The sequence below is a fragment of the Serinus canaria genome, chromosome 1A (genome assembly GCF_022539315.1).
Source record: "Serinus canaria isolate serCan28SL12 chromosome 1A, serCan2020, whole genome shotgun sequence".
Classification (NCBI taxonomy): Eukaryota; Metazoa; Chordata; class Aves; order Passeriformes; family Fringillidae; genus Serinus; species Serinus canaria.
This window is the reverse complement of record NC_066314.1, coordinates 22,267,378-22,287,479: the sequence shown is the minus strand read 5'-3', so window position 1 is coordinate 22,287,479 and position 20,102 is coordinate 22,267,378. Positions and strand designations below refer to the sequence as shown.

Below are 20,102 nucleotides of genomic sequence, written 5' to 3'. Positions count from 1 at the left end.
AAAGAGACCTACATGAGCAATAATACAAGAGATTATTTCCACTAAGGCTCACTAAGCTTAATGACCATCTAAAATCTATTCTCATTTCTATGTATGAGAGTAGTTGATATTTCTGGTTTGGCAGTGCAGACAACACGGCTGATGATGGAGTGAGCATGGAAAGTGACCACACTAATGCAGCACTTGTTTTACAAAGTTGAAAACTTATTGAGAGTTTATTATTACATCTTTTCATTCTCCCCCATCTTTAATGGCAAAGGAGTTAAAACCCCTCAACATGCTTGTGTATCCAACACATTATTGCCATTGGTCTTCCTAAAGGCTATATACAAAATGTATGCTTCACTTCCCAAAATTCAGTCATCTTTAACTAACTACTCACAATACATGAACTCCCGACATGAGAAAAGTACCACTTTCCATTGGTCTTGACCCTCAAAAACATCCCATGCAAGTTTTACTCATACTTGGCTTAAGCATACGTTTCCTTTTTGCCTGGATACATCTGGCACAGATAAAGTACATGGAAACAAAAAGCGTGGTGGAGAGCAAACCTGATCTGCTACCACAATTCTTATGCTCCTATACTTTCACCTGGCATCCTGCAAGCCCCAAACTTTTCCTTCCCCGGGCAAAAAACACGTCTGGATGAATACATCAGTCCATGCTTAAAGCAGTAAATAACAGCAATAGAAAAGTGATGAAAAAGACTATTTAGGGGAATGAAACTGTGTGCAAAACCCTAGTCCCAAACACGTGAAAGTGAATTAATGCAAGGAGCATTGTAACTGTATGGCAATCATGCCGTCAGGCAATTTTGGCGTTACACTCGGAGCAGCACTTCCAAAGCCCAGGTAAGTTTCTGCTCTCCTAAGGCTGCGACCTGAGCTGGACGGAGCAGCTTTTCTACCTTGTGCCGTGAGAGGTCACGGACTGAAGCCATTTCATTAGTTTTGCTGTTTCTTACGCATTTAATGAACTACTGCCGGCTGCAACCATTTAAAACAACAACGGACGAACAAAAGCCTCGAGACTGGTCAAGAAGCTGCAAGTTTTCCCTTTCCGTTCACCAACTTGCGGCGCTGCGGTCGCGCCAGGGACGCTCCGGAGGGCCCAAGGCTGCTCCTGGAGAAGAGTTCCGCGGCCCCAGTGAGACGGGAACGCTCCCAGGACCGCGGGAACGGCCCCGGGCCGCGGGAACGGCCCCGGGCCGCGGACCAGCCGGAGCGACAACGCCGGGCAGGACGAGCAGCCTCCCTCCGGCTCGCCCAGCACGGACTACGCTTCCCATGAGGCCGCGCGGCAGAGCGCGGGCCGTGGTGCGCGTCAGCGGCGCGAGCAGCCAATCGCGGCGCGGCCGCGGCGAGCGCCGTCCGCCGCCAATGTTGTTTTCGCTGAGTCGAGGCGCTGGTGTTGTTGGCGGCGGCGCCATATTGGAAGGGACGAGCGCCCGCTCTCGAGCAGCCCCTGGGCGCGGGCCCGGCCGCCGCCATGCTGTACCTGGAGGACTATCTGGAGAGTGAGTGTGTGCGCGGCGGGGGCGCCGGGCGGCCGGGCACGGCCGGTGCGGGGGAGCCGGGGAAAGCCGCGGCGAGGAGGCGGCGCCCCCCCCTCCCCCCACGGCAGCGAGTGACTGACTGGCTCCCTCCCTCCCCCCTCTCTCCCGCTCCCCCGTGTCCCCGCAGTGATCGAGCAGCTTCCCATGGATCTGCGCGACAGGTTCACCGAGATGCGCGAGATGGACCTGCAGGTGCAGAGTACGTGAGTCCCGCCCCCTCCGCCTCCGCCCGCCCCCTGCGCGCCCGCCCCGCTCCGCCCCGCGGGCACCGGCCCCACCGCCGCGCCCCCGCCGCAGGGCGGCACGGGCGGGAAGGCCGAGCTGGGGACGAAGGAAGGAAGGAGGCGAAGCGGCGCCGCTCCTGCCTGCCGCGGCAGCTCCGCCCGCGCTGCCCCGGGGCGGTCGCATCCCCTCCCCAGCCCTGCCGCGGCTCTCCGGCACCGCCGCTCGGCCCGGGGGCGTCTCGTCGTCTCCCGCGGGCGATGACTGCCGAGCCGCCGCGATGAGGCGAGGGGCGGGGCGCACGCCCCTGGCGCTGTCGCGGCAGTCCCCGACCCGCCCCACGCCCCCGCCCGCCGGGCCTCGGCGCAAGGCCGGCCCTAGCGGGGCTACCTTCCTGGGCTTGTGCTGCTCCCAAAGGCATTTTCGGTGGCACGTCCCAAACTCTTTAGATTTTTAATCCCTAAGAGCAGTGATGGTGGTTTGGAACATGAGTTATGTCCCACTCCTTCCAGTAGGCAGCGGCATGCTCTCCCTGAAACTTTCCAGCCAGCTTCCTAATAGTAACACGGGAAGGTGCCATTTGCTCGGCCCTTTGTGCCCTAGCTGACATGCAACCAAATATACTTTCGGTTTTATACAAATTATATTTTATATAAACACCTACTTTTGTGTAAATACGTATTTTATACAAAAAATAAATGCACTTCAGATTTCTTTGTTGATCACTTGGTATCTCTTCTTATATCCTGATGTATGCACTGCCTTAGGCTGTTTTCAGGCTGCATTGCCATTCATCTTTTCTAATGCAATCTCCTCTGGGACTTAGGTGTCCTGTAACACTGGGTAGCTGTTGCAGTCATTTAACACACAATTAATATGGTTATCTATAACTGTGATCCAAAAGTATTGATTAATGAAACTGCTACTGTACAAAAGTTGAGAGCAATCATCAATATGGAGGGGCCAGGTTATTGTAAAGGGGAAGGAGAGAAAGAGCAGAGATGGAAACAGCAAGGGAATACTGTATAGGAATACAAAATGCAGCACTAAGTGGGAACAGTTCTATGATACTTTAAAGTGCTTTCCATTGGGTATTTACTTCAATGGACCCAGCAGGTCTGTTTAACAGGCCTTATTGACACATGTAGAACTGTCTGTAGGATTTTTTTTTTGGTATATCATCACCTAAATGTTGTCTTGGGTTCAGTGCTTGAAGTTGTGGGAACTGTCATGGCTCCTTCTGGGACATAGCACCTCTGAAGTTGCTATTATCAGGGAGTATCATGAAGGAAAGTGAGCCCTGACTTGGATAGTTTGGAATAAGTTCATAGATTTTGCTTCTGTTCCATAAGAAGACAAAGAAAATAGTAGGTTTTTTTTTTTAGATGTATATGAGGGGTTTTTTAAGGTGTGTTTGAGAACTTGAGGCAGCTAGCAGTGCCAAGATAGCAAATTGTAATTTCCTCTGCTTTAACTGAAAATGGCAACATTCCATGTTGTATTGCTGGAAGTATTAAATGACAGTGAATATTGTACACTAGGACCAAGGTTAGGTGTAGAGAAAAATTTTCTCAGACCTTGGTACTTCTGTGATTCTTGTGCAATGATTGGCAGGGTATCCAAGCCATTTATGAAACTTATGGACTAGCCCCTATTCAGCATCACTTGCCCAACTGCATAATGAACACTACATGCAAACCTGCAGGTTGTTTGGTGTCTCAGAAGTACTTGAAAGCAGTACTTTGATGAGTGACGCTGTCCCAGAAATCTACATGATTTGTAATTCAGAGATATCTCTGCTGTTCTGCTGTAGTGTCATTGTTGACTTTGTATTCTGTCCTGTTTGGACCACACTGACTCCTAATGAGGCAGGTCCTGCTGTTTGTAGTTGGAAGAAACAATAAACCAGGTCTATCTGCTGTATATTTTGGTAAGATTGCTGTGGAAAAAGTCATCTGAGCTGGGACTTGACGCTTGAGCTTTAACTGAGCTCCACATGAAGCATAAAATGTGTTTCTCTGTTAAATTAAAATCATGGATTATCAGGATTTCATGGTAAAATGTCAGTAGCTGGAAAAAGGATTCTGTCCCCATAGAAATTTGGGCAACTCTCTTGGGAAATTTGATCTGAGAAATGAGTATCTCAGAATATAGTATCACAAGAAAAAACTGATGAAGTTGAGTGTAGCAGAGAGAACTTTCTGTATAATTTGGTAGATTTGACCTGAACTCGTCTTTGCCTCTTCTGCTCTTTCAGGAGAGACCAAGTTTCTGTGGAAACCTTCCCCTAGGCAGGTTCACACAGACTGATAACATGTCCTCAATTAAAAGTGAAGAGGGAAGATACTTTTTTATCTTTTCTTCTTTATGGAGCCCCTGGAATCATTAGCACTTAAGGTATTTCTGCTCAGAGGATATGAGATAGAACATTTTGTCTGTTGGGTTTTTGGACCAAATTAGAGTCATTTGGTCAAAGAACAAAGATTTTTGAAGCCTCCATATAAAATGTGTGCTTCTTGCTTGCCTCTCAGGCTTGTTAATGTTCTCTACAGGGTGCAAGTGGAAAATGCTCATTTTTCAGGTTCTCCAGCTTTAGCCTGTTTTACTCCAGAGCTGTTTGACTACTGTGTCTGGGTCTAAATAAAGTTGATGTGAACTTATGTCCCAGCTGTTATGGCTTGGGATTAATAGTTCTCTGTCCAGTCAGTTAGATTCCTGTTGGTTTTGGTCCTGAATTTTCCCAGTATAAAGAAAATTGATTAATATTTTTGATCATTCAGTATGAATGGTTTTTGGTTATTTATATAAACAGTTCTAGCTGTGAATTTTCACAGAGTTGGGAAGACCCTTGGCCTCTTGGATTTTCAGAGTAAATCATACTTAGGGTTTAATGAGCTTCTTGACCTAATTAATTATTTCACATTTTGTTTTGGTAAGATGTGATCCAGTTTTAATGGTGGTTTCTGGAAAGTTTCTTAGGTGTTTTGCACCCAGAGCCTGAAGTTTGTAGGTGATTTGTGCATTGTCACATTTAATTTAAAGCTGATAGCTGGGCAATGTCACTGAGAATGCTGGGAAAAAAACCTCAGTACTGTCATCTGTCCTGGCACTAGCAAGGCTGTCCAGGCTAGTTTGACTGAGGCAGCTGCATGTTTTTGGAAATGTGCGAGCTGTTGAGTGCACAAGTGTCCAGCTGTTGAAATAGTACACTCAGTAGGAGAAGGTTGGAGGGGAAAGGGAAGGGAATCCCTGTTCCTGTCTCAATAAACAATGAAAAAAAAATAGCTTGTGGTTGACATTTTCCTTTCTGGAGATAGTTAATGTTAGAAAATGGGTGGTTTTATTTTTACCCCTTAAGATATTTCTCATCTTCATGAAAGTGAGAATCCTATCCAAATAATAGTTCATCAGTGCATTTACTCTTCTGGGGGTGGAGGGAATAATTTTTGAGTGCTTTCAGTTTGCCCTGACCCTTCTTAGCAAACAGTGGAGAGGCCCTGGACTTACAGGCAGTGACTTTGCTCTTCAGTTGGTCTACCTTTTTGAGACACTAATTTTTTTCAATTATTTGGTTTTGTATTTGACTGTTTCTCTTAGGAGAACATTTTGTTTCCTGCTCAGTTTGTAACTGGCTAGAATGTTCCAAAGTCAGCAGTCTAGAGCCCTGGGTGAGGAGTTTGGGTCGTGCTTTAAGTCACTACCACTGCTCTTAGGGACAAAAAACCTTTAGAACTTGGAGTCCTGCCTGTCTCATGCTGGAGAGCACAAGAACCTTGATGAGAATCCTACCAGAATGCAATTCTGCTTCTTGGAAATTAAGGTAAATATTTCCCTCCGCTGTCCACTGTTGCTTGGTTGTTTTGGTTTTTTCTTTTTTTTCCTCTCTAATAGTTTGCACCTCAGTCCTGTCAACTTTGTTTGAGAAAAAAAATTTCCCCTTATTTTCTAATGTTTATGTACATGAGAAAATAACATTTGTCTCAATCTTTTCCTATGCTACAGATGCAATGGATCAGCTTGAGCAGAGGGTAAATGAATTTTTTATGAATGCAAAGAAAAACAAACCTGAATGGAGAGAAGAACAAATGACATCAATCAAAAAAGTAAGGATATCATAAGAGTGGGTCAGATTTTTCTTTTACAAACTAAGACAACCTTAGGAAAAAATAGTTTATGATTGATGGGAGATGTAAGTGTTCAGAACTGTGCCTTCCCTTGGGCTTTCATAGAGGTGGATGGAACTAACTTGGAGGAGAAAAGTGAGTGAAAGGTTTCTTTGATCAAGAATTTCTCTGAAGTTTTACTGAGCACTTGCTAGCATTTAAAAAAAATGTAATCCTGAAATGGTGAGGAAGCCCGAGCTCCTAAATTTGGAGCTCAGATTTTCTTGTTTCTGTTTGTGTGACGTTAAGTTGCCCAAGTTAATGTGCTTTCTTTTAGAGAATATTTTTCAAGCTTAGATTCAGCATTTCCTGTGATTTTCTGCCTGTGTCCTTCTAGACAGTATACATATAGTCTATTTAGCTTGAGAGAGGGAGGAGTAAGAACATGAATATGAATGTGTTCTGTGTTGTTCTTCAATACTTGAGCATTGGTGATGGTATTTTTAGCAATGTAGTCCATCATTTTGTCAGGAAAAACTCCTTTGTAGTCTCCTACAGTGGCTAATTCAGCCCCTAATTTGGGTAAGGATTGTTTTCTTCTTTAATTAATGCAAATAGATTTTTAAATTCTGAAAAAGAAAAAGGTCAGAGTGCTGACTCTGCTGCAGTAAATGAAATTTTTTCTGTTGACTTTTGCTGAATCAAAATTTCAAGTAGTTTTCACAGAAGATACTATTCAGTGGAAATTAAGAATTAAAAGGCAGTAAAATCTGTTCAAATCTAAAGTAAAAGTATTTGAAAACATACTTTTTTAAAAGTTTTGTCTGTGAATTTTCATTGGTTAGGGGAGACTTCTAGATTGTTTTAGTCAAATTATTTAGAATGTACTTATGAGTTACAGAAACTTATTTTAAAGTAATTTAAATTATATACAGTATAATCTCTGTTTAACTAGAGTGCTGGAAAGGCTTCCCCATGGAGTTCTTCAGCATAATTTTAAAGAGCAGTAAGATTTGTGGTGGTCCTGAAAAAGACATGCTCTTATTTTAAAGTCCATAACATGATGGTTTGTAATATAAAATAAATCCAAGATTGTTTAATTTCTTGTAACATTTCTTGCAGACATCTAAATATCACTCTAGTAGGAAGTGTCTCCTTTTTGTAATTTGGCTTTTTCTAACAGAGAGAAAATAAATTGTTATATATTATATCGTTCATTTAAAATTCAGATTATTATTGTTTACAGTAAAATTTCAGTCTTTCTGAAAACTGACCTAAATTTGTCCTTTTTGACTTATATTTTGTGCTTCATAGCAGCAGCTTAAACTTACTGAAATTAATTCTGTTACATTCATATGTTTTTTAAAAATTCTCTTCATAACAGGATTATTATAAAGCATTGGAAGATGCAGATGAAAAGGTGCAACTGGCTAATCAAATATATGATCTGGTAAGTGGACACAAGATTTGTGGTGAATTGCCTAAATTTATGCCCTTAGAAGTTCTAAGCATTTTGATAAGCACTGCAGTCATGCTGCAGTGTGCTGTACTTTTATGTCATCTGCATACAGATGTTTTCCTGGTGAAAGAAACATTTAATATTTTATTGACTTTTAAGAATTTTGGGTAGTAAGTGTCTCTTAAATATAAGTCAGAGAAATAGTATTAGAAATCATAAGATTTTAATGCATGGGTTTAGCCTGTTTAGGAGTCTGGTTGAGAGAATCCCTTGTGATGCAGTGTTGAGGAGTCCTAGAAGGCTGGACATTCTTCAGGAAGGAAACCTTAAATGTATAGGAGCAGCCCATCCCCATGTGCCAGAAGAGAAGCCAGCAGGGAAGAAGACCAGCCTGGCTAAATACAGAGCTTTGGCTTCAATTTGGGGAAAAAAAGAGAATGTATCACCTTGGGAAGAATGGTCAGGCAACTTGAGAGGGCTACAAGGGTTTTATGGGGTTAGGTGGGGAGATATATTAGAAGGGCCAAAGCCCAAGTCAAACTTTATTTGGTTACTGCTGTGAAGGACAAAAAATATTTTAAAAAATACATCAGCAGTAAAAAAAGGGCTGTGGAATATCTCCATCCTTTTCTGGATACAGAGATAAACGTACTGATGGAGGATGAAGAAAAGGCATCCTTAATGCCTTCATTGCTGCAATATTTAACAACAAGACCAGTTATTCTCAGGGTACCCAGCCCCCTGAGCTGGAGGAAGTGGGTGAGAGGCAGAACGAAGTCCCCTTAGCTCCAGGGAGGTCAACAACCTGCTGTGCCACTTAGACACAACAGGTCTGGGGCTATGATGGGAATCCTCCCCAGAGAGAGAGATGGTGGAAAAGGTCACTGAGCCACTTTTGGGTGTTTACCAGAGGTCCCAATTGACTGGAAATTAGCAATGAAATGCCCATGTACAAGAAGGGTCAGAACGAGCATCTAGAAGTAAGGGCCTGTCAGCCTGACTGCAGTGCTGGGGAAGGAAGGAAGGAGCAGATCATCCTGAGTGTCATGACACAGCACAAGCAGGACAAGCAGGGGATCAGGGCCAGGCAGCGTGGGTTTGGGAAAGGTGGGTCTTGCTTGACTGACCTGATCTTCAGTGATGAAGTGACCTGATTAATACATGAGGGAAAGGCTGTGGATGTTGTCTACCTGGACTTTAGTAAAGCCTTTGACACTGTTTCCTACAGCACTTTCTTGGACAAACTGGCTGCTCACGCTTTGGGCAGGTGCATTATTCATTGGGTGAAAAATTGGATGGATGGCCAGACCCAGAGAGGGATGACATGTGATTTAAAGTTTATTTATTTTACATTTCTCAAGAGAGAAGAACCTGCAAGTCAGACTACAATCAAATATAGAAGACATAAAACAATTGCTTTAGTTTCACTATAACTAGCCAAAAGTTTGTTCTAGAAGTTGGAACTGCCCCTTCTCTTTTGCTTGGCTGATAACTGGAAAAACCTTCTAGTTTTTTATAAAGATGGGTAAATTTTGCTGTGTGATTACAGATGTAGAAAGCATTTGGAATGTAGTGTTTCTTTTCATGATAGTGAGTTGAGAATTATTTTTATTAATTTTTAATACCCAAGAGCACATCATAGTTTGCTGAAACACACAGGAGTCTCCACTTTCAGTTGAGACTCAGCACAAACCAAATTTATTGTTTATAGTGGCACACAAATTGCACACAGGTTTCAGTTCAGAACTTGCAATTTCCCCAGAGCAGCTGAATTTCTACTCAAGTCCATGTCATGTACTGTTCTTTCTTTCCCCCTTTATGTTTGCATAACCAGAGCACCTCCAAGTCTTCTTCATTTTTATTTCTTGGAGTTTTCCCTATGCTATTTTGGTGTTAACAACAGTGCCTCTGCTGAGTGAGGGAAATGGAGGTGACCAAGAAGATCCCTTCTGTGCATTATTGTCCTTAGTGCTGCGTGGCACAAAATTGCTGGAAGAGATACTTAGCAAGCCTGAGATTAAGGATGTAGATATTCATGTTCCAGAACTGGATGCTATTTATTTTTGCTTTGTCTAACAAACAGGTAGACCGTCATTTGAGAAAACTGGACCAGGAACTCGCTAAATTTAAAATGGAACTTGAAGCAGATAATGCTGGAATTACAGAAATATTAGAGAGACGTAAGTATGCATGATTTTCTTTAAGAACTTGACAGACTTTCTGTCAATTGGCAGAATTAAAGTATCATACACTTGTAAGTGGCTGCCAGTATTTTCACCCATGTTTTAACCCACATTGAAATTTTAGTTTAACCCACTCTCAAGTTTTAGTTTCAACCTTGATTTATAACAGTGAAATCAAAATACATTAGAGTAAGTAGAATAATTTTTTCACACAACTGTTGTCCTTGTGAATTGCTGCAGTTAGATACATAATTCTTTAAACCTATTTTTAATGGTTGTAGGTATTCAGCCAAGTACTTTGGCCTAAGCATGCCTCCTACCCAGTTGCAAGGGTAACATTTCTTCCTTGAAGTGATTGCCACCAAACTAAGGAGGGTTATTATTTTAGTTTTCCATGTACTTGGTGGTTTTCTATTTTAAAGGGGCAAGAATGGGTTGTTCTATAATGGGCCAGTGAAGGAAAAGCATTTTAGGTAAGAAACCTGCATTTAAATACAACCATGCTGGTATTTAGAATGTGAATAAAAATATGAAGTTACAGATTTTTTGCCAGCTTGGTGTGTAGAAGAATCTGTCTTTTCTGTACATATCAGCATTTAGACATCGAATTCAAATGTGATAAATTTCTGAATTGATGTAACTACTGTGATTATGGAGGCAGTGGCTATCCTCGTAGATATAAAGATAGTAACAATGTGCTTAAGTCACTTGAGGGTATTAGGAATTAGCATTCTTTCTTGGAACTTTTTGTGGCTGAGTTGTATAAGCTGGAAGTTTGAGGCTATTTATTTGTAACTGCTGTTACAAAGAACAGGCACAATACAAGAAAACTCTAAATTAAATGCTCTTAATTAACTAGCAGTTACTGAAAAGGACTAGTTGAGTTTAAATCCCAGTTGATTTTAGGATGTGGTGCTACCTTCTGTTGAACCACATGTTCAGAGAGGTTGCTAGATAGGATTTCAAAAAATCAAAATAGAGAAGTGCTAGACTGCATGTTGCATCTTTAAGGTTTGTTTGGTTTGAGGGTTTTGTTTCCGTGTTTGTTTTTAAATAAAGCTAAAAGTAGGAGACTTCACATTTTTAGCTTTCAGAGTAAGTAAATACATAAAGTTGAAGTCCCACCAGAGGGCAGCCTTTGGGCAAGTTCCTAATGTGATTGAAGTTCTCTCAGCCAAAATAGCTCCTTATGCTTTGATCCTTTTCTAGAATAACTATATTTAAACTTCTGTAATATTTATGTATTACTCATGTATTTCAGTGCTTTTTGAAAGCACTGGAAGAAGTAAAGAAATTCTGAGGATACAGATTTTGAAAAATGAATATGAACTGCTTTCTTGTTTTGTCTTCTATGTAAATGTAAGTTGGTAGGTATTCCAACTACTTCAAAATCTCTTTGACAGAGATTGGTGAACAAAATATTGTATATTGTTCCAGATTTATAGCCAAAGTCTCTCCTATGCTGTGATTATTTAGCCTCATCTTACAAGAAATGTTATTCTTAGACATATACTTGGATTTATGCCTGACTTTTTCCTTTTTGAGGGGGGGGAGGATGGGAGTGGGGTTTGTTGTTGCTGTTTTGTTGGTTTTGTGGGGGTTTTTTGTTTTGTTTTTATTTGTATTGTTGCTCTGTGTATTTTGGATGTTAAGGAAATCTGGATGATGATCTGCAGCCCTTTCTTTTGAATGTTAAATCATCTTGAAAGATGAAACTGCTATTTTCTTGAGTTTTGACTGAATGTGACAAGGTGGACTCAGTGGAACAAGATGCCTTGTTTATACAGTTTACATTGTTTAGTCTTCAGTTCATACTGGTGTAGATTGTCAGTACTTTTGCTGCAGCCATTCTGCAACTCATTTGATTAAGTGGCTTGGTGAGGGCAATGTTCTTGGTTCTTCTTATTTGCCTTGATAACTTGAAAACTTGATTTTAAGTTCTTGATTTCAACAGTTGGACAGTAGCAGTCACCAATTTTTATTTGAGAACTAATATCACTGGTTTGTGGTTGTACTGTAGAAAGGGTTTAAATTCCAGCAAAAATTCTTCTGATTAAAATAAATAACTGCATTGTGATTTGGTTACTGTTTTAAAGATCCCTTTAGTATGTAAAAGTTAAAACGGTGCCAACTCTCAATTTTCGTGTCCTTCTTACCTCCCTCTTAGGGTCTCTGGAGCTGGATACACCAGCACAGCCTGTGAATAACCATCACTCCCATTCTCACACTCCAGTAGAGAGTAAGTATTTGAAACTTATAAAGATGGCCACTTTTTATGTTCCCTTTGTTTTTTTTTCTTGAGAAGTATGAGGAAAAAGATGTTTCAGAACTTTTTTCCCCTCCATCATTTCAAGGAGAAAACAAAGCAAAATAAACATTAATCATGTCTGTTAAGAAGTGCAAGAATGAAATAGGTTTTGCTGGTGGGAATTAGTTGAAAGTGCTAGCAAAATTTGACTTTCAAGCTGAATAGATTTTACATTTCTCTTCATTTATTTCATTTAGAAAGGAAACACAATCCATCTCACCATAGTACAACAGATCATGTTCCTGAAAAGAAGTTTAAATCTGAAGCTCTTCTATCTACCCTGACATCAGATGCTTCTAAAGAAAACACACCAGGTAATCCTAATTGTCTTTCATTTCATTGCTTTTTAGTCAGAAGAAGAGAAACTTAATTATATTTGTGAGTTAGTCTTCTGAAATCACAGAATCATGGCATAGGTAGGGTTGAAAGGGATCCCAGTGGGTCATCTGGTGCAGCCTCCCTGCTCAAGCAGGGCCATCCCAGAGCACATGGCACAGGGTTGTGTCCAGACAGTTGTTGAGTATCTCCAGTGAGGGAGACTCCACAGCCACTCAAGACATCCTGGACATCCTGTTCCTATGCAACCTGTCCTGTGTGTGACCACCTGCACAGTACAGAAGTTCATCCTTATATTCAGATGGAGCTTCCTGTGTATCAGGCCGTGCCCATTGCCTCTTGTCCAACTGCTTGGCACCACCAAGCAGAGCCTGGCTCCATCCCCTTGACACCCTCCCTTCAGATGCTCCTAGACAGCAATGGGGTCCCTTCTCAGTAGTCTCTTCTCAAGGCTGAACAGGCTCAGCTCCCTCAGCCTTTCCTCATAAGGGAGGTGCTCCAGTACCTTAATCATCTTTTTTTCACTCCACTGGACCCACTCCAGGAGCTCCATGTCTTTTGTACTGAGGAGCCTAGAACAGGACACAGCACTCCAGATGCAGCTTTGCTAGGGCTGAGTAGAGGGTCAGGATCACCTCCCTCAACTTGCTGGCCATGCTTTTCCTAATGCTTCCCAGGACACTGTTGGCCTTCTTAGTCCCCAGGGAACACTGCTGGCTCAGGGACAGTTTGTTGTTCACCAGGATGCTGAGGTCCTTCTCCACCAGGTGGCTTTTCAGCAGGTCAGCCCACAGCCTGTGCTGTTGCATTGGGTTACTCCTCTCCAGGTGCACTGCACTTTACTTTGTGGAATTTCTAGACCCTGTGCCATCAATAATGACTTTCTGAGGTCTGCCATTCAGCCAGTCCTCAATCAGAGACTGATACCCCTTTCCCTGAGGTTTCAGTCACTTGAAACATGAAAAATTGCAGGCATTCTTACTCATCTGTGTTGTCCATGAAGTGTGTCTGCTTTGTTGTCATTTAACAGCTGTATGATGGCTGTTTTTATTTACACTTTGAGGAAGATTAAAGTAGATTTTCATTCAGTTAGCAGTAGAAATATAAGAGATCAATGCATTCTTTTCAGGAAGAAAATGCATGCAACAGTTTCCAAAGTAAGGGAAAAGAATTTTCACACCTATGTTGTCTATGTCAAAAGGAAAGTCCTTTTGTATACAGTGACTAAAAAAACCTAAACCTTTCTGCCTCTTCTCAATATTAAGGTGTTTCATGGTTTCTTATCTGAAAATAAAAGACTAAGAAGTTAAAGTAAGTCAACTACCTCAGTCATGTTTTAAGTCAGTTTTAAGTCGTTTCAGTCATGTCAATTTTAGTTTTCTTTTGAAGAAACTTCACTTGAGGCTCCAAATAAAATGTAGCTATATTTAGAGCAGCTGTCACTCTGCAGATGAGCCCGGAAATTGTGTTGCATTAAAAGTGATCTGTAGTTTTTAGAATTAAGACTGTTGAAAGTTTTACTTCAGAAGCAGTATAGGTGTGTAATCATTCTTACCCTCTTCTTTATGATTATAGTAGTGAGAATTATAGCAGCTGCATCTGTTCTTCGATAGCTGAGTATCATAGTGAGAGCAGTCTTTCTAAAAGGACTCCTTGCACATGAGGATAGACAAGGGAACAAACTTCTTTTTTTTCCCCCCCATAAACAAATACTTGCTCTGCCTAATTACTTTTAAAACCTTTTTTCCAAATGATTAGACTGCTCTGATGCGTAAACAGAGTTCCTACTCTTTCACTAGTTGTCATATAACTCTTCTTAAAATGCAAAGGAACTTAGTTTCATTTTGAATTTCATAAATGTGTTCTATTCATCAAGGGTGTCGAAACAGTAATTCATCATCCTCTTCCAACAATGCATACAATACAAACTCTTCTCAACCATTGGCATCATATAACCTGGGCTCATTATCTTCAGGATCCGGGGCCGGTGCTATTACCATGGCAGCAGCTCAAGCAGTGCAAGCCACAGCACAGGTAATGTCAAACTGTTCTTGTCATTCTGCCATCCACTTACGATTAAGAAGAAAGGCTGGTGACTGCTTTTTTTTGCCTTTTTTTCTTTTAATCTGAATTTCCATGATCATTTTCAGCTGATGTGATTCAATTCTCATATTAGAATTTTATTAATATGCGACAGTTTCATCCTGTATAGCTTGCCTAAAGGGACAACTTGTTTTCTGACTTTTCCTGGAAGATATTGTCACACATTTAACTGCTTTCTGTACATAATTTCATTAACAAGGTAACAAGTGAACCTGTACATATCATTAGCAGTTAGCAGCCTTATGTAGGAGCTTTACTGTGTAATCTGATACAATATTGGCATTCCTTTTAGATGAAGGAGGGAAGACGAACATCCAGTCTAAAAGCCAGCTATGAAGCATTTAAGAACAATGATTTTCAGCTTGGAAGAGAATTTTCATTGTCCAGAGATTCAGCTGGATATTCATCATCAGCTCTGGCATCTACATTAACTCAGACGTTAAGTTCATCAACCACAGATTCACGAAGTGGCAGGAAAAGCAAGTAGGTTTCCTTACTTGTTGACTGCAATTATAACTTTGAAGACAGATGAGCTTTCTTTTAAAAGGTCATGGGCCATGATAGAAATGCATTGTATTTAATATCTGTGAGGGGGAATCAGCAAAAGGTAGTTACTGCCTCTTGGCCATTTTTTGTGCAGGGCTGTGTTCTTTAGTCCTTCCGCTTCTTTTTCTTTAAGCAAACTCACTCTCTTGATTTGCTTTTTTATCTAAGATACAATCAAGTTTCTTCCCTCATTTTTCTGTGTTTTGGAGAGATTTGCTCTAACAGCAATTGTTGGGAATTACTGTGCAATGGTTTGTAGATGGTTTTAAAATAATCTAGAGATGTTTGATGCCAGTTTCAAGTAAACATGACACTTTCTAATGACTGACCAGCTAGAGTAGGGAATGAATTTCATTTCTGATTGAAGTTTTAAAACATTTTTAACAACACAATGTCACAACACATTCAACAATCAGAACTTGTACTTGAAAGAATTTGTCTCAAAATGCCCATCCTTTTAAACTGTCTTGAGTTTTTTTCTTCATTCCAATTTGTGTGTGTTCACAATTCAGTTAATAATGCTGTTTGAGAAGCATTTTTCATCTATGAATATCTTGGGTGTCTGGTCTGACCTATAAGCAAAAGCAGAGAAATTTTATTCTGGCACCATTCCTATGGAGTGATTGCTGATGCTTGAGTGGAGATTAACAGAGAATCAGTCATTTTCAAACAGTTATCTATTGTACATGACATATGACATTATTTATATGTAAATTCCTGTTTTATTGGTAACAATTTTTATAAGGACTTGACACCAAAGCTATTGATGGAAAACTTTGTGAAGAAAAGCATTTGTTAAAGCCACTTGACAGTTTGGAGCTGTTAAATTCCATTGAATAGAACAGCACGTCCTGCACTTGTAAGCTGGTATGACTTGTTTCCTTTTCCTGAGCATACAGTGGGTGCATTCCAGTGCTTGCAGTGGTTGAATGAAATATGATGGTGAATGATAGCTTTGGGATTTACATACTGCAGTAGTTCAGAGACAACAAAGTACTTGTTTAGTGATTCTTCCACTTGGCAGAAAATAAATCATCTATGCATGTTGTATGCACTTTTTTCCTTTTTTTTTTCTTTTCTTCCTCAGAAACAACAACAAATCCTCAAGTCAGCAGTCCTCATCATCATCATCTTCTTCCTCTCTATCATCATGTTCTTCTTCATCTGCGCTGGCACAAGAACTGTCTCAGCAAACAGCAGTAATACCAGAGTCTGATTCTAATAGCCAGGTTGATTGGACCTATGATCCAAATGAGCCACGTTATTGTATTTGTAATCAGGTAAGGATGGCCTCCAAATTGAAATACAACTACAGCTGCTCTGTTGATGTAGCTGAACTGCCTTCTTTGAATGCTAATTTTGAAAAAACTGTATTTTTACTCTTGAACTTCTTATCTGTTTTTATTTACTTACTGGTGATGTGAATAATGAACTGTTGAAGCTAGTCCAGTTTTTTACGTGACACGATATCCTTAAGAGTTTTAAATCTTGTGATAGAGACTTAAGGAATAATAAAATTTTTAAAAAATTGAGGGGGTTCACAGTGAATTTAGTTTTTTATCCAATCTGAAATATGCAGATTTATCTTCTTTTGAATAGACAACTTTGTAAGATCAATTCACTGTGAACATGATGGTGTTTGGGTTGTGTAAAAAAAGTAAAATGAAAATGCTGTTACTGCTATTAATGGAAAAACTCCTCAAAGGAAGAAATTTTAATGTTGGCCCTTTCAAAATGTAATTGCTAAGGGTTTTTTTTTCTTATTTTACTAGGTGTCCTATGGTGAAATGGTAGGCTGTGATAACCAAGATGTAAGTAACAAAGTTCAAATGGTTCATGAGAAGCTTATGCATATAATTATTGCATGTAGGAGTTGCTTTTGTTTTAAGTTTGTTTTTGAGTAGAGTTTTTTAGAGTAATGTGCATATGATTTGAACCATCCTTCAGGAAAGTTTTCATGTCTCCACACAGCTTAGATTCTTTTAGAAACCTGCAGCCTTTGCTAGGTTCAAAAATGCCCTGCTTCAAAATATCCTTTATTTCTGTGAATTTTCAGCTATTTCACTGCTAATAAGGGTTGTCCTTTTCAAATAAAGTTTTCAAAGAACAATTGAATATAATAATGTATTTACTGAGATAACTACATTTAAACAGAAGTGAGTGATAAGAATGCTTTGTCAAACTAAGTATTTCAAAGCACAACATACTTATTTTGCTCTGTAATGTGATTCCATGTATGACTCCTAGAATTTTTATCATTTTTCCTAGTGTACTGAGTGTATGTTGTAGATCTTCCCCTCTCCTTGTTTTGTCCTGTGATTGGTATGAGATGCAGAATCTACGCTTTCCACTTTTGTTTCATTTTCATAGAATTGTATTTGTGATACACATTTTGAAAAACCCCAAGTCACAAACCCTCTCTTAACTCTTTTTATAGTGCCCTATTGAGTGGTTCCACTATGGATGTGTTGGACTGACAGAAGCACCAAAAGGGAAATGGTACTGTCCACAGTGTACAGCTGCAATGAAGAGAAGAGGCAGTAGACATAAATAAGTTTGTTCATCTGGAAAAGAATGGCATAGTAAAGGTTTTATAAAGGACTTGGGAGGGGAGGGGCAACTCTCACCACACTTCCTTGCAACCACTGAAGAGTAACATAGCAATCATAGAATGGTATGGTTGGAAAGGACTGTAAAGATCTTGTAGTTCCAGCCCCCAGTCATAAGATCTTGAACTATTGGTTTTGCTAAGTCGTGTTTTAATATTGTAGGTAAATTATTTATGCACCTTGATGTGCTACAAATACTATTCCAGTGAGCCTTGGATTGTTCCAGTGGCCAGCATATGCAGATATTTGTACTATCAAACCATTTTCTCTAAGCAGTGGGCATTCTACAAGTACTCAATCTTCCAAAAATTCCGATAAGTCAAGATTTTAAATGTATGTTTTATATACAACAGATATATTCTGCTGCATGTACTGTACTCAAGAGCTGTTATGTAACACTATGTATATTAATAGTGCAAAAAGTCAGTGCTTCTGAAAGGAAAAAGAGACAGTGGTTTTTAAAATGCCTTTATAGCTTTGGTTCTTTATGAAACTTAATTCAGCAGGCTGAAGAAAATGGTTCTTGTATACAGCGGGCTGTTGTCCTTTAGGGTACTTGAGTATGTAAAGACAAAAAATGCTGTAGAATACAACAAACTTGTGCCATTAGTCTTTATATGTTTCTGCTCCAGAGAAGGCGGGGGCCATAAGAAGAAAAAAAGGTGTTAAAGTGACAATAAATTTTTATACCAAATGTGTTTATTTTTTTGTGCAAGTAATCCTTTAAATTTGAATTGTATTAGGTGTAAAATAAAAGAATCTCAACTCCTCAGATTAATGTTTCCTGTATATTTGTCAAAAAAAGGTCTCTCGCTGAAATGGTTTCACAAATTTCCCCTTTTTTTTTTCTAGCTCTTTAATGCAGCAGCACTGAACAGAAAGATGGGGTTTGTGCCTATTTTTTCCTTCCTTCTTCTTTCCACTATTAAAAAATATGCTTTCCCTTTGAAATAATGATTTTACTTCAGCCCTGTGTTAGGCTGAAAGACTGGCTGTCATGTGGTAGCCTTTCAGAGCCATGAAGAGAAGAGAGGGACAGAGGGTTGTGTTCCATTGCACACAACCGTGCAAATAGTGTCAAGGGAATAAAACCAGATAGGTCCTTTAGTAATAAGAGTATGTGCAGAGAATGAAACCCAGCTTCTGTCACACCACTTTTTTTCAAAATGAAAAAAAAGGCATTTAAAGTCCATGACCTCAGGAAAAGTAGATGTGAAAGAAGGGAAATGTGATTATGGATGATAAATAGACTGGCAAAAGAATAGGATAGAAGTTGGTGAAAATAAACAGCAAGAAGCAGTTAACTAAGGTTCCCTTGAAACTGGGAACTCAACCCGCTGTGTATATATTTCTGTGGAAATCTCAGTCTAAAAAAAACACTTGAAGACTAGAATATCTGGTTTTAAGTGAGGCTGTTGAGACAGTGGAGATAACAAAGTGTTTGTTTTGTGGGAAACTGGTGCCATGCTATAAATTTAAATTAAATAAGCAACCAATAATCTAGGCTCTCCTTCAACTGAATGTCTGTCCCAAGGGCTAAGAACTAAGTCCTTTGAGAATTAAGACTGTATACAGCAAAATCTCTCACTCTGCTGGTAACCATACTTAAGATGGTACCAAAATTACAAATCCAAACCAAAATGTCAAATTTTACTGTGAATATTGGATCCCCATTTCATTGGGAAATATAAATTACTTTTTCATTGAGAAATTAGAGAACTCACAAGAAGAAAGAACTTGTCCTTATTAGTAAATTTGTATTTTGTGTCAAGAAAACAGAAATGGACAAATGTGGAAAAAAATGCTATACCTAAGTCAAAGATGTAGAACAATAAAACCTGAACATACTTTTGCTATCTGAATAGGAAGCCTGTAAAAGAAGCTTACAGGGCAGGAGGTGATCAGACTAAAAGCTCTGAGCAGTGTGGGTAGCTATGTACTGAGAGAGTTCATGCCTCACGGTCAATAGAGTTGCTGGACACTTCCTTAGATAGACAGGTGCAAATTCTCTCACTAAAGCTTCTTTAAAATCAGTGATGCACTGGTTGAAGAGTGGGCATCCCTTGATTGGGACATCCACACTGCTATTTGAAAAACAGAATAATTAAAAGTAAAAGAATAAATCAGCAATATCCCAAATACACACTGTTAAAGAAGAGCAGGACTTTGCTGCTCAAGAGTTACATAAAAGGTCAGTTAAAGAGGCCTAAATGGGAACATAATATTTGCATGTATGTTGTTTTCTCAAAAAAACCCCAAAAATGGAAAGTGCTAAAAGCATCAGACCAATCTCATGACAGACTCTGATAAAGTGGAAAACATACTTAAACATGTTGCTAAAACAATGTAAATATAAAATAATATATTAAAAAAATACTTAGATCTCACTTTACCTGCAGCTGAGTCCTCTGAAGTAGGAAGTAGGAATTACTATGTAGGAAAGTGATTTGAAAGTTACCTAGTAATTTTATGGAAACCTTAGCTCACTGTTCAGCAGCAGGTCACATAAGCACTGAGAATAACTCAGTAGGAGATGAAAAATAAAACAGAAAACAGTTTTACACTGTGTAAATTGATGGCACAGTTAGGTCAATGTAGTGTAAAATTCTGGTTGCTCTGTTACAAGAAGACAGCAAAGCTAGGAAAAGGCTCAGATTGGAGGGTCAAAGCTGTAT

General features: G+C 39.8%; 1 protein-coding gene across 5 annotated transcripts; it reads left to right on the top strand.

Moving 5' to 3' along the window:
- The first annotated feature begins 255 nt into the window (after positions 1-255).
- ING3 (inhibitor of growth family member 3) lies at positions 256-18,201 on the top strand. 5 transcript variants are annotated; one of them, XM_030238201.2, is made up of 13 exons: positions 1,444-1,519; positions 1,686-1,757; positions 5,494-5,600; positions 5,783-5,883; positions 7,268-7,333; positions 9,426-9,522; positions 11,693-11,764; positions 12,031-12,147; positions 14,046-14,203; positions 14,565-14,755; positions 15,906-16,098; positions 16,591-16,629; positions 17,256-18,201. In XM_030238201.2, the coding sequence occupies exons 4-13, from the start codon at positions 5,788-5,790 to the stop codon at positions 17,370-17,372; spliced, it is 1,146 nt and encodes a 381-aa protein (XP_030094061.1). In that variant the 5' UTR covers positions 1,444-1,519; positions 1,686-1,757; positions 5,494-5,600; positions 5,783-5,787; the 3' UTR covers positions 17,373-18,201. The 5 variants fall into 5 exon arrangements, with proteins under 5 accessions (XP_030094058.2, XP_030094057.2, XP_030094059.1 ...); XM_050986793.1 differs by having other exon boundaries at positions 1,458-1,519; positions 5,378-5,600; XM_030238198.2 differs by lacking the exon at positions 5,494-5,600 and having other exon boundaries at positions 256-1,519; positions 1,686-1,750; positions 14,145-14,203.
- The last annotated feature ends 1,901 nt before the right edge of the window (positions 18,202-20,102 follow it).

Bases quoted from the DNA above. Each gene is read 5' to 3' on its own strand.
- ING3 (XM_030238197.2), top strand. From the start codon at position 975: ATGAACTACTGCCGGCTGCAACCATTTAAAACAACAACGGACGAACAA. The intron at 9,523-11,692 runs GTAAGTATGCAT...CCTCCCTCTTAG, and splicing joins TACAGAAATATTAGAGAGAC to GGTCTCTGGAGCTGGATACA. The intron at 12,148-14,045 runs GTAATCCTAATT...CTATTCATCAAG, and splicing joins TTCTAAAGAAAACACACCAG to GGTGTCGAAACAGTAATTCA.